The 12,977-nt window shown below is 26.5% G+C and overlaps 1 protein-coding gene across 1 annotated transcript; it reads left to right on the top strand.

The window, feature by feature from the left end:
* The first annotated feature begins 11,476 nt into the window (after nt 1-11,476).
* LOC122502079 lies at nt 11,477-12,634 on the top strand. The gene is made up of 3 exons (XM_043611964.1): nt 11,477-11,573; nt 11,701-12,037; nt 12,462-12,634. The coding sequence occupies exons 2-3, from the start codon at nt 11,785-11,787 to the stop codon at nt 12,632-12,634; spliced, it is 426 nt and encodes a 141-aa protein (XP_043467899.1). The 5' UTR covers nt 11,477-11,573; nt 11,701-11,784.
* Nucleotides 12,635-12,977: the final 343 nt, after the last annotated feature.

Here is a 12,977-nt window from a genome sequence, read left to right as displayed (position 1 = left end):
ATTATTTTCATAAATAATCAAATGTTTTTTACGGAGATTCAATTATTTTCATAAATAATAAAAAACTTTATAAATTAACTATTATTTTCACAAATAATAAAACTCATTGCTGAATTTCAATTATTTTTAATACAATTTTAATCGAATTTCTCAAAAAATGTAATTATTCTGAAAATTTTTATTAAAATTCGTTGATAGAATTCAATTATTTGAAAATTTGTTGATAACGATTCTTTATGGGAATTAAATTTTAAGAAACATTCAATTATTCAATAAATTACTTATTTTTGTATTTAAATATTTAAATTGTCGTAGAATTTTCTAATTATAATTGATTCAAATATAAATTTCAGTTAAAATTGTAGATAATTGAATTTTGATCTTTGAATGTTTTTTCATACTTTTAACTAAAAGTTGTGTAGATTTAATTTTTTTTAAAAGTTCAATTGAATTTTTTTAAGTTATTTGAAGTTTGTATTTTCTAATATTTGATTGAAGAATTTTCGAATAATCGATGAAATTTTGTAAAATTGAATTGTAAACAAAAGGATTTGAAAATATTCAAAGAAATGTTTTAAAAATTATTAATAATAATTAATTTAAAGAAGAATTTTAGTTACAAATTTTGGAAAAGAGTTATTGAATTAAAATGATGAAAGTAATTTTGAACAAGTGACAGTACCAGTAATGGTCAATTGTGTCATTAATAATGAACAGTAAAATTCTACTAAGTAATTATAAAAATCTAAATTATCATAAATGTATGGTATTTATAAAATATGTAGGGGAGAGTCTCCAGTTGTGAGACAGCTCCAGTTGTGAGACAGTCAATTTTTTTTAACATGCAATATTAAAAAGACGATTGGTTTATATAAAAACATTTCTTTTTATATGATCCAACTTTTTCGTGTACGCCGAAGCGGATATATAAACTGTTTTTGTTAAATAACCAACAATGTGTGTGATAATTGACTAAAAAGCGTTTTTTCAATAAATGCAAAGTACTTTTTTCCAAGTTAATTAATTGGAAAAGGTAAATGTAATGCATTTTCTTTTAGTGTTTTCCTTATATTTTGTGATGCAATATTGCATTTTTCCAATCTACGGTTGAAAATAATTTAATTTTCCTTTTTCAAAATAGCGCCAATTTCTGGGTGTGAGACACAGCATATCACCAGTTGTGAGACGGTGTCAACACCCATCTGGGCAGCATAAAAATACGACTTTGCAGGCATACTATTTAAATGTTGTTTTGATTTTTTTTCTAGTATTTTTGGGCATGTCAAGTGGAAAAAAGTCAATTGATTCAGAAGAAATCAATTTTAATGCTCTTGTTGAAGCTATTAAACTGTGCTTATTTGATAGTCATATTTTGGCGAATAAATATTATTATTTAGTATATAATAATATATATTATTAATATATTTAATTATTTCTACTACACATAACGTTTTATGTCAAACTGATTCAATTTTAGCAATTTTTAATGAGTGTCTCACAACTGGAGACATTTTTTTTTTGAAAAAAGCGATGTGCTCGGAAAATGTATCGTAAAATTTTTTGAGTTCATCGAAACACTATACTTTCTTTTTATAAAAGTTGCGTATTTCTGTTACCTTTCGAACGGTGTATTTTATTTACAATTTCGTTTACCTGTTTACAATTTACAGGTCAAAAATGAAACCCGTCTCACAACTGGAGACTCTCCCCTATTTAAAATTAGTAAAAGAATATCAAATAATTTTTTTTACAAAAATGTAAATTATTTTGCTGGTATTGTACAAATCCCCGTAATATAAAAAATATGTTATTTTCTCTTTTTCAATTTATTGTTTTCTATAAAGGTATATTCAGTAAAAAGATGTAAACTCCGACTAAAGAAAGATATAACTAATATAAAATAACGTTTAATATTAATTAAATTTTAGTATGTAATATAATTTTATATTTCATTACAATTAACTTTTAAGTTTTTCTTTCTAGAGACCAGTGGAAAGCCTTAAAGAATTTGCTGTTGTTAAGTTCTTACAATCGGAAAATGAATTGGATCAATATTCAGAAGTGCTGGTAAAATGGCTACGATATTTTAAAGATATAAATGATAAAATCATTTATAAATGTTGGTGGCCACCTACTATTATGAATGTTACATCGTTGCTTTTAAAGAGAAGTGACCACGATTCTGCAACTTGGTTCTTATTAGAAGTAGAAATTGATAAATTCTGTTGTAAGTATTTTTCAATTTAACTATAAATATATGTTTATCAAATATAGGAAACTTTTAATTTTAACTTATTTTCTCAATTTCTTAATTTGAATTTAAATTTTGTTTGGAGTAACATGTATGCACGGAAAAACTTTGTTCAATAATAAATGATTCCAGAATTTATTCAAGAATTGAGGATATGAACTGTTTGAAATATTATTTTAAGCTGTTAGAAAATAACTGAAGTTTATTTCTTATAAACTCGTTGAACTTTCATGAAGAATTCTGGAATTTGTTTTAGAATCAAAAAATATGAACATAAAGAAAGAAATTTGCCTGCTTGAGTACTTGAACTTAAGGTCCAATACTGCAAGATCTTCTCATACCGCTCGACTACGGAAACAAATTACGATATTACAGATCCTCAATTCTTGAATATATTCTGGAATAATTCTCGAACAAGGTTTTTCCAAGTACTTTAAAAAGAATTAGAAATTACAAAATTTCATATTTTATAATTCATTATTTGTAACATAAATGTACAGCACTATTTTTTTATTACAGATTTAATGACGTCGGCTAGAAAAAGAGCAGGCAATGGAAACTACAGTTCTACAGATCATGAAACCCTAGGCAAAGGCTATCGTTCTAAAATTTCAAGAAACCTGTCGGTTGATGAAGATATGGAAAATTATACGCAAGGTTAGGTGTTTTACAATTTTTAATATTGAAGAAAAATTATATTTCTACATGCAGTAATAGGATACATAAATGCATCACCATCGAAAAGAGAAAAAAAAATTTTTGAACAAGAGTATAAAAAATAATATAAGAGAATAAAAAAGGAAAATTTTGTTTAGATTTTGTATGTTTTTCAGCTCCAAAAAAGAAAAAAGTGCGACATAATAGTTCTAATTCAATGAATTTTCATAATACTGATAATGATGAGCAACTTAGTACCATCCTTGCACCTCTACCAGAAGAACCTGACTTTGGTGATAAAGATTCATTAACACAGGCTGATACATCAAAAAATGCAAGCCATCGTTCTGAAGATGTCCTTGAACATAAGAATATTGATGGTTTGTACTTTATAGGAAGATTTATATTTAATTATTATTTTACGATCATTGCTTTCTATAAAATATTGAAATTTGCAAGAAACAGGAAAAGTCAGACCTCAGTCAATTCAAATTTTTTTAAAAATTACATTTACTGAGAATCAAAATTTAATGAACTTATAATAAAATTATTTTTTGTATTTATTGATTAATTCTAATTTTATTTGATATTTTTAGATAATAATGGAAAAATACAATCGCACATAAAGAAAGTAGTTCGACTATGTGCACACATGAGATTAGAGCTCAAAGATGTAAAAAACCGTCTGTCGCTGGTAGAAAAAGGAAATAATGAGAAGTCGATTCTTAATGAAATGGAAAACATTAAAGCGTTGCTACCACTGATGAAAGTCGCACATGTGGATGAATTCAATAAGAAATTGAAAACTTCTCAAGAAACTAAATTGCTTTTTGTAAGTATTTTTAATGTAGGAAAAATTTTAATGTTCTTCATTATTTGATACACAGATAAACGAAATAAAGTAAATAAAAGTAATTTTATTGTAAAACTTACATTGTCAAGAACTTCTGCGCTTTTTTTAAACTTTTACTATTTTCGGAGTAAATTTTTCTAAGTTTAAAGTACAGTTTTGTAAAAAATTAGTAAAATTTACTTCGTCAATAGGAAAAGCCAGAAATGCGCAAAGAAGTTCCTAAAAGTCTATAGGTTTTACTATGAAAGTAGTAAAAGTTACATTATTTTTCTCCGTGTACATCTCAAAAAGTAAAGAATTTGACATGCTAGATATTTCATAATATTTTGTTTAGGAAAAATACATTCTTCGAATTGGTGGACCCTCTGCAAAGGAAAACATATACAACGTTTTAAAAACTGTTTCTTCGAATAAATGTTGCAAATATTACACATGGAAAGGAAGAAAACAAAAACCAGCAGCTTCAAAATTATGACTCGTTAATCATGTTAGAAGTATGTATAAGAATTTTTTGTTTTTTTATAACTAAATTTCTGATCGTAAAATTTTGTTCAATTATTCTATTATTTACAGTGAACAATATTTTCTCAATACAATTATCTGCAACTTTATAGTTATAGTACGGATTGAAATTTTCTTTTCATTTATTTAATAAAATAATTTTCTAAAACATTATTCATATTTGTTATAGCGCTACTCTGCACTACCCACGCATCTCTAAAAGAGTCGGAGTTCGACAACATTGCCAAAGAGTGGTTTCGCGTATCTATTCAACGCTACAAGAGGGAAGAAGCCAAGTACATTTACCATACTTCGAATTTGTCTAATCTACTTTCTTCAATTTTAATTAACTTTTAATTTTTATATTTTTAGGAATCATAAAAATACACGCAGTGAAAAGGAAGCTGAAGAATAACGATTATACTTACTATAATTACTTATATTATACTTCATTATGATGAAATGTTGTTGGCTCCGCATTCAGCGAGACTCTGCTATTATACATTTTTATTTCACTTTGAAAAATCCATTTTTCTTTACGAGTTTAAATAAATTTTTTCTTATTTTTCAAATTAAAATTTCTTTTATTTATTTCTAGAAAATTTTTTAGAAAAAATTACAATGTTCTGGAAACTAACGGACTAAATTTTCAAAGAACGTTAAAAAATTTAAAATAAAATTAAAGATTATATCGATATTATATTAAATATCTTAAAAAGTTTCAAGATAGCTTATTTTCACCCTACTTCATTTTTACTTTTTAACCCTTCATCCATCACAGGTGAGGGAAATTCTCACCCTCATAAATTAGTTCAAACTTGTTATGAAATGCCTAATTTTTTTTAATGTTTATTAGAATTTATAAACAACATATTGGCAGTAAAATTAACTTTTATTTTCTTTTAATTATTAAAATAAAAAAATAATGACAAATGAAATCAACTATACGCGATCAGTCGCACGGTGAGAAGTTTCGTCACTTTGCGTCAAAAATTCCCGACATTTGTTACTTTCAAGTTCAATAACAAAAAAATAAAAATATAAAAAAACACAAAAATTGTTATAATATAAAAAAAAGAGTACTGTGAAAGGTACTGAGAATATGGAATTATAATTTTTCGTATTTTAAGAGTTATGTACAAATAAAAAAACAAACTGGATGAGGAAAATTCTCACCATGCGACGGATGGAGGGTTAAAAAGTTAAACATTACTAATTATAATTATTAATAATAATAATAATTTAATAAATTTAATAAACATTAATAAGCTTGAACTGGATTTATAATCAAAAAATATTTTACTAACTCTGATGGAAATAGAAATCCAGGAATAATTAGGAATAATTAATTAATTATTAATTAATTAATTAATTAATTAAAAATTTAATTTAAAAAAAAAATTAAAAAAAAAATTACATAATTTTGTTACGTAACAGAGAGACTACAATTTGACATAACAGGTTTGTAACGACAGTTACAGAACATTGTTACTTTCATGTTACATAACAGTTATGTAACAGTTACGTAACAGTTATGTAACAATTACATATCAGTCATGTAACAATTACATAACAGTTATGTAATAAATACATAACAGTTATGTAACATTAACATAATTTTGTTACGTAACAGAGGGACTACAATTTTATGTAACAGTTTTGTAACGACAGTTTCTTCTGTCGCGAGTCCTGTATCGTGTTACCTTCAACGTTGCCAGCAAGGGAAAGGCCGAGTTTGTGAATGCATAGAAATATATTTGGCTATTTCATGCAGTGTTGCTACATTCGAAACTTTATGTGGCAACACCGTAATATTATTACTACAACTGCGTGGAGTGGAGGAACATTCCTTCGCAGGATGTCTTTGAAGCTCACACTGTCTACTTCTTCTTTCTTCTGGATTATTTATAGAAGACTTAGATTTTTACCAATCAATGTACTCTATCGCAAAACACTGCGCTCTGATTGGTTGAAATTTAACATACACACATGTGACTAACGACTGAACCCTTTATTTTTCAGAAGTGGTTTGGGATTAATGGTAAAAACAGTGGCGCTGTAAGTCAGGGTTAGAAAAAGGCAAATTTCTAATTTATTCTTTCCCTTGCATTCTGAAAGAATATTTTGATGAGTGGGTTATCTATATCATTAATTTAATCTATGTAATTTCGTTTACACAGTTTGACACAATTAAATATCGCCATTTCAGTGTCGTTTACTTATTACAAAAGAATATACTTTCGAAATTAAAATCATTTAACATGGATAATGAGCCACTTAGCTCCTCTGCTTTACGCATTTTCAGCAATAATATTTATGATGGTTTCGAGTACATTATAAATAGTCATAAGGGCAACACTACGTAAGTATTACTTTTTATAAAAAGAAAGTGGAAAAAAACTCTTTTTTGGTTCGTTTTTCCATTTCTATTATCTTTATCTATCATTATTTGACTTTATTAAAATTTTCTCAAAACAACATTGCTCTTCAAACGATTTTGTAGATATTTGGTTTGTAAATTACACAAAAGTGGTCAATGCAGTGGCAGAGGAATTTTGAAAAATGATTTTTTCACATTAAGAAAGCACCACTCTCACACACCTAATCATCAATCTATAAAGGAAAAATTGTTCAAAAGAGACTTACACAAAGCAGTCACCTCGACTTCAGAAAGTTTTAAAACCTGCTATGATAAAGTTCGTCTATCGTGAGTATTGAGATTCTTAATATAATTATATCATTTTAATCGTAAAAGGTTTTAATAACGTATTCTACATTATTAGCATTAAAAATAAATCATTTTTACAATTTTGAATGTAGATACTTTTTTTTGAATTTGGATACAAAGATCTGCTTTATTTATTTTTGTTAGAAAATTTGCACTAATTCAAATCTACTAATAATTGAAATAAAAGAATTATTCTCAAAAATTGTAATAAAATTCGTTATTAGAACTCAATTATTTTCACAAATAATAAAATTCGGCTCAGAAATTCAATCATTTTTTAATACAATTTTAATAAATTTAATAACTTTCAGAAATTTTTTTTGAAGAATTCATTTATTTAAATTTATATATATTTAAATAATAGTTTTTAATTACAAAAACTATTATTTTAAGAACTACAGTTACAATAATAGATTTAAATTGAATATTAATTTATTATTATTTATTTATTTATTATTATTAATTGAATATTATAATGTTCCTGTTTAGAAAAGAATAAACTTTAAGCAACTTTAAATTAATTAAAATTATTTCAAATTTTAATCTCAGAAGCAAAACAAATAAGTATTTATATATTTATTAAACAAAAATTATTATAGAAAAAAATTTAATTTAGAAATTAAAAAAAATTAATCTTTTGGAAAATTTTAATTCAATTTTTTTTAATATTTATTTTTATAATAATAATAATAATGATAATAAATATTTTTGAATAATATAAAAATTAAAATTATTTATTTAAATTTTGAACTAAATGGAAATTTTGTCAAATGTAATTAAAGTAAATATAATACTTAATTGAAAAAAAAAAATATTTTCATAACGCGGTGCTAAAAAGGGCACTTTTTGCACCTTGTCATGAAAAATATCGTTCGTAACTAGTGCGAGCAGTTGCCAATTTTTGAATGAGCACTTTTTTTGGAAGAAACTGTAGGCGAAGCTTCGCCTACAGTTTGTTCCCAAAAAAGTGCTTATTCAAAAATTGGCAATTGCTCGCACTCGTTACAAAATATACTAATTTTAGAAATAAACGAATTTTTAAAGAATTGTAATTAAAAATTTGGAAAATAATTGAATTTAATAAAAATTTAGAATTGAAGTTATTATGAGGATAAAAAAAGGGTGAATATTTTTTATCGAAATCTAAAAGCTACTTTTTGCTACTTTTGAATCCTGAGGCCTCTGTTACTTTGACATTCGCAAAGAATGAAAATCTGATGTTTAGATGGCGGGAAAAAAGCCTACCCCCAAAACCACCAACAGCTACAATGCTTGCTTCATTTTGCAACATAATAAATCATAATGACTGGGCACATTTAAAAAATTATACTGGGGGCTTTTTGAACATTTCCTCCGTGTATGGAGTTGATTTTGGTACTTTTGTTGTTATGATGGACGTTAATTTTGCTAATCAAGTTTGCACAAGTGGAAAAATTTATGTCGACGCAACATTCAAAGTTGTGCCAAAAATATAGGAGGCGAAACAATTACTCACCGTTATGACGGAAAAGTATAATCATGTAAGATTTAATTACATTTGTTTGAAATTAATCATTAATAATAAGTTCGTTTTAGGTATTTAACTTAATATATACGTCTAAATAATTTTATAGGTTTTGCTCAATTTGAGCAAAATATCAAGATATAGACAAATTTTTTCATTCAAAACGTTTAGAAAAAATGTACTTTTTTATGAATTTTGAAAATATAAATCCTAATCTGAATATGGAAAAAGTTGGAGAATATTGTCAGAATAATTCAATATTCATTTAAACATTTTTCAAGTGTCTTTTATAATGGCTTCAAAATAACTGTTTTTGACGCCACTTCTCAATATATTTCAGTATCTCAATCATTGAGCGATAGAGAATTACTGAAATATTATAATAATCTTGAAAGATTAGAGTACTCAAGCAGTCAATTTTTTTTAGTTAATATTTTTCAATTCTTAGACCAAATTAATAATTCTTCGTTAAAAATTTAAAAAATTCAGAAATTCACTATACTTTTCCAAAAGCTTGAATAAAATATAATTTTATGAGTTTTTAGGAATTCTTGTACAAATTTTTTCCGTGTAATATACAGTACCGTCCGAAATTGTCAGTCCACCCATTTTCAAATGAATGACAAAAATTTTTTAACATAAAATTCATGAAAAGTAAAATTTTTTTTGGTTTATATTTTGAAAGACAATAAAATTTTGAAAAGAATAAGACCTTACAGAAGTCATTTGGCCAAAATTTGTAGAAGATATTCTTAAAAATCGTCATTTTCAATGTTTTACAAAAATTTGAATAACTTCTAAAATAATGAACGCTTTTTAATAATCTTAGGCTTATTCTAAAGACCATTTTCTACAGAATAAGAATTACTCATAGGCATTAACCTGTAATTTTTAACTTGGAATAAGCATGACGTCAAAGTTGGACAAAAAATTCAAAAAATTTGAAATAATATTATTAAAAGAAAAATAATTTTTGAAACTCAAACATATATTTTTATTAAATTTTCTTGAAAAATCTACACCATATCATGTTTTATATATGTTCTAGAATAGTTTTTAGTACAAAAAATTGATTTCAAATTTTTCCAATTTTTTTGTCTAATTTTGACGTCATGCTTATTCCAAGTTAAAAATGACAGGTTAATGCCTATAAGTAATTCTTATTCCGTAGAAAAAGACCTTTAAAATAAGCCTAAGATTATTAAAAAGCGTTCATTATTTTAGAAGTTATTTAAATTTTTGTAAAACATTGAAAATGACGATTTTTAGGAATATCTTCTACAAATTTTGGCCAAATGACTTCTGTAAGGTCTTATTCTTTTCAAAATTTTATCGTCTTTTAAAATATAAACCAAAAAAAATTTTAGTTTTCATGAATTTTATGTTAAAAAATTTTTGTCATTCCTTTAAAAATGGGTGGACTGACAATTGCGGACGGTACTGTACTAAATTACATTAATATTATTTTAATGAATACATCATTCTTACAAATAGTTCATTCCTTTTGTCTGGGTCCTCATGGAACGACAAAATATTGAAGCATATATTGTTTTTATATACTGTTTTTCAAGAGATTAAAAGACTTTTGCCTGCCCTAAATATGACAGAAGCCATGACAGATTACGAGACAGCTTTGCAGGAAGGCTTACGTCAAGTTTTTCTTGGACTCGATTTAAATGGATGTCTATTTCATCATGTTGCGGTATAAACATTTAATTTAGTTCTATTTTATTAAGCAAAAAACACTTAACCACTTCATTGGCAGGGCGTTCCACGCGCCTAGGCCCAGACTGCCAAAAACACCGAAATGGCGTTCCTAATAAAACTTTATTTTTAAAGTGTATACACTACTTTTGACTACTACAAAGCAATATTTCTATAGTTTAGACAGTAGGGAACAAGATTATCACAAAAAAATTTCAAATTTTCAATGTTTTATTGCGCAATATTGAAAAAAGGAAGAACGCCATTTGTTAAAAAGTATTAAAATTAGCCAATTTCAACGTTCGAAAAAACATTGAAAATCTAAAAAACTGAAATTTTTATTGTGATAATCTTGTTCCCTGATTTCTAAACTATAGAAATATTGCTTTGTAGTAGTTAAAAGTAAGGGAAGTGTTCCGGTTGTGGGCACCTTTTTGTTTTTGCATCATAACATTTTTCCATGTGCATATTATACAAATATATGTGTACGAATTTAAAGCTAGAGGTCTAAGGTGACTGTCAGTGAAGGAAGTAAATTGATTCCTTTAAATAAAAAAGTTTTATTAGAAATTTAGTGAAATGGGAATTTTTTGACAAAAAAAATTTTGTACCCGGTTGTGGGCACCCTTGAAAAATCCGCTAAAAATGGAAAAATATTAAAGGAAACCAACACAAATAAAGAAGAAATGAAAGTTTCTTTATTTTAAGAGAATTTGCCAGGATAAAGAACAAAAATGATGACACGTTTTCACACTATGCTCATCGCTAACAAAAGCATAATGCTTGCATGTGAAGTAGCTAGTACGCAAACCATAACGCACTTCTAATGCACTGAACGACTATATTCATCGCATTTAATGGAGTTTGCGGCTGTCACTTTCCTTGGCAGAAAGTTTAGATAGATGAGACAGTAGTCCTCATCATTGTCAGATGGTAGAGCCTCCTTAACATAAAGGTGCCCACAACCGGGAATGAGAGTCATTTTTTAAAAAGACCAACACGTTTTGTGATGCAGGATTTTGGTTAAACACGAAGGTAAATCACAAAATATAATGACAACACTGCAAAAAAAATTAAACCCTTTTTTTCTGAACGAATCTACACCCATATATTGCTCTTCAAAAACAATACAAAATTACTTTTTTATTTATTTAATGCAAATTTTCTTTATTATGCTCACAGCTATTACACAAATGCATATATTTGTTTCGTTATCAATACGAAAAGTCCGTATTGTCAACGAACACGACTTGCAATACTTAGTTCAGTAAAGTCTGCTTGCCGTCGAAGTTTACGTAGGGGTGCCCACAACCGGCGCACTTCCCCTATTTATAAACATCATTTTCCTATAACATCAAATTATTTATTTAATGAAGTAATAATATTATATATTGGATTTTTAAATATGACAAAAAAACTAAAACTAACACGTGGTATTTACAAAGTCAGATCAGTTAACATTATAATATGGAATAATTTGTTATAAATAATTTTATTTATAGGCGTCGAGGAAAAAGAAGAAAAAATTGAGATTAAATGCTGCTTTAAATCGTTGTCCTGAAGGAAATGAAGCTTTTAAACTTATTATGGCCCTACCACTGCTGCCTGCGAATGAAATCGAACAAGCGTTTAATGACATAGTCACATCTTTATCTGCTGCTACGCGAAGAATAATGGAACCATTTTTTCACTATTACAGACGACAATGGATACGGAAAGTAACACCGCAAATTTTTAGTGTTTTCAATCCACGAAGGCGTACAAACAATAACATAGAATCGTATCACAGAACTCTAAAGATTCGATTTGGTATACATTTGAACATTTGGACTTTTACTGGTAAGATTATTTTTATAAGCAAGAATTAAGAATGCCATAAGCTAATTTGAAACAAATTACGATACTTTGCAACCGTGGATGTTTCAATTTTTAAAGTATAACATTAAATAATTTTTGTGTATGAAAAAAGTATGGAACGCTTTTAATATTTCATAAAATTTGCATCTAAAAAAATTACCTTCTCATTCACCTAAGTCCGTTCTTAACTTATTCCGACAGTTGGTATATTTATAAGTCTAAAAATTTGTGTTTCTAATACTTTGCACTAAAAAATATATTTTAAGAAATATATTAGAAGTAAATAAATTCTGATTTTGGCTTCAATATAGATTCACAATCTAAATGCAAAAAACAATTATTATTATGCTTATTATGTGTTGTAAATATTAAAGATATGTACTATTATAGATATTTTTTATTATAGACAACCTCGTCAAATTTCAAGAATGTCTGCAAATAGACCTTAAATCTCTTCGCCAAGGACAGAATATTAGTAGATTGCCTAAAGTCGGTTCTACAATGGGCACGGTCGTTCGTGTTCGCTATCGTGAACGTGTACGTGCTGACGTCATGAACGTGCTGTTGCCAACTGTTTGATATTTGCAGCAAAATATGAATTAGTGAAATGTTATAAATAAACAATTGTAGTTAATTTTTTACTGACAATTGTAATTAAATTTAAGTGATTGGTGGCGGAAGTTAATTAATTAATTATTTGTTGTCTGAATATAAAACATCTAATGGATCTAATGATATTGAATTTTATTCCGAAGAAAATGAGGTTATGGTCGCATTATGTTTTTGTTTATAATTGTAGAATGTGTTACAGAATTTAGTTTTTCTATCAATAATAAATAATTAATTTGGTTAATTATGAATTAAAATACTTTTTTTATTATTATTATTATTATTATTATTATTATTATTATTATTATTATTA

The sequence above is a fragment of the Leptopilina heterotoma genome, unplaced genomic scaffold (assembly GCF_015476425.1).
Source record: "Leptopilina heterotoma isolate Lh14 unplaced genomic scaffold, ASM1547642v1 Lhet_1055, whole genome shotgun sequence".
Classification (NCBI taxonomy): domain Eukaryota; kingdom Metazoa; phylum Arthropoda; class Insecta; order Hymenoptera; family Figitidae; genus Leptopilina; species Leptopilina heterotoma.
This window is presented reverse-complemented; position numbering and strand designations above follow the sequence as displayed.

What these genes read in the sequence shown, in the direction of transcription:
- LOC122502079 (XM_043611964.1), top strand. Translation starts at nt 11,785, where the DNA reads ATGGCCCTACCACTGCTGCCTGCGAATGAAATCGAACAAGCGTTTAAT. An exon ending in GAACATTTGGACTTTTACTG is followed by an intron (nt 12,038 to 12,461) that starts GTAAGATTATTT and finishes TTTTTATTATAG; the next exon opens with ACAACCTCGTCAAATTTCAA.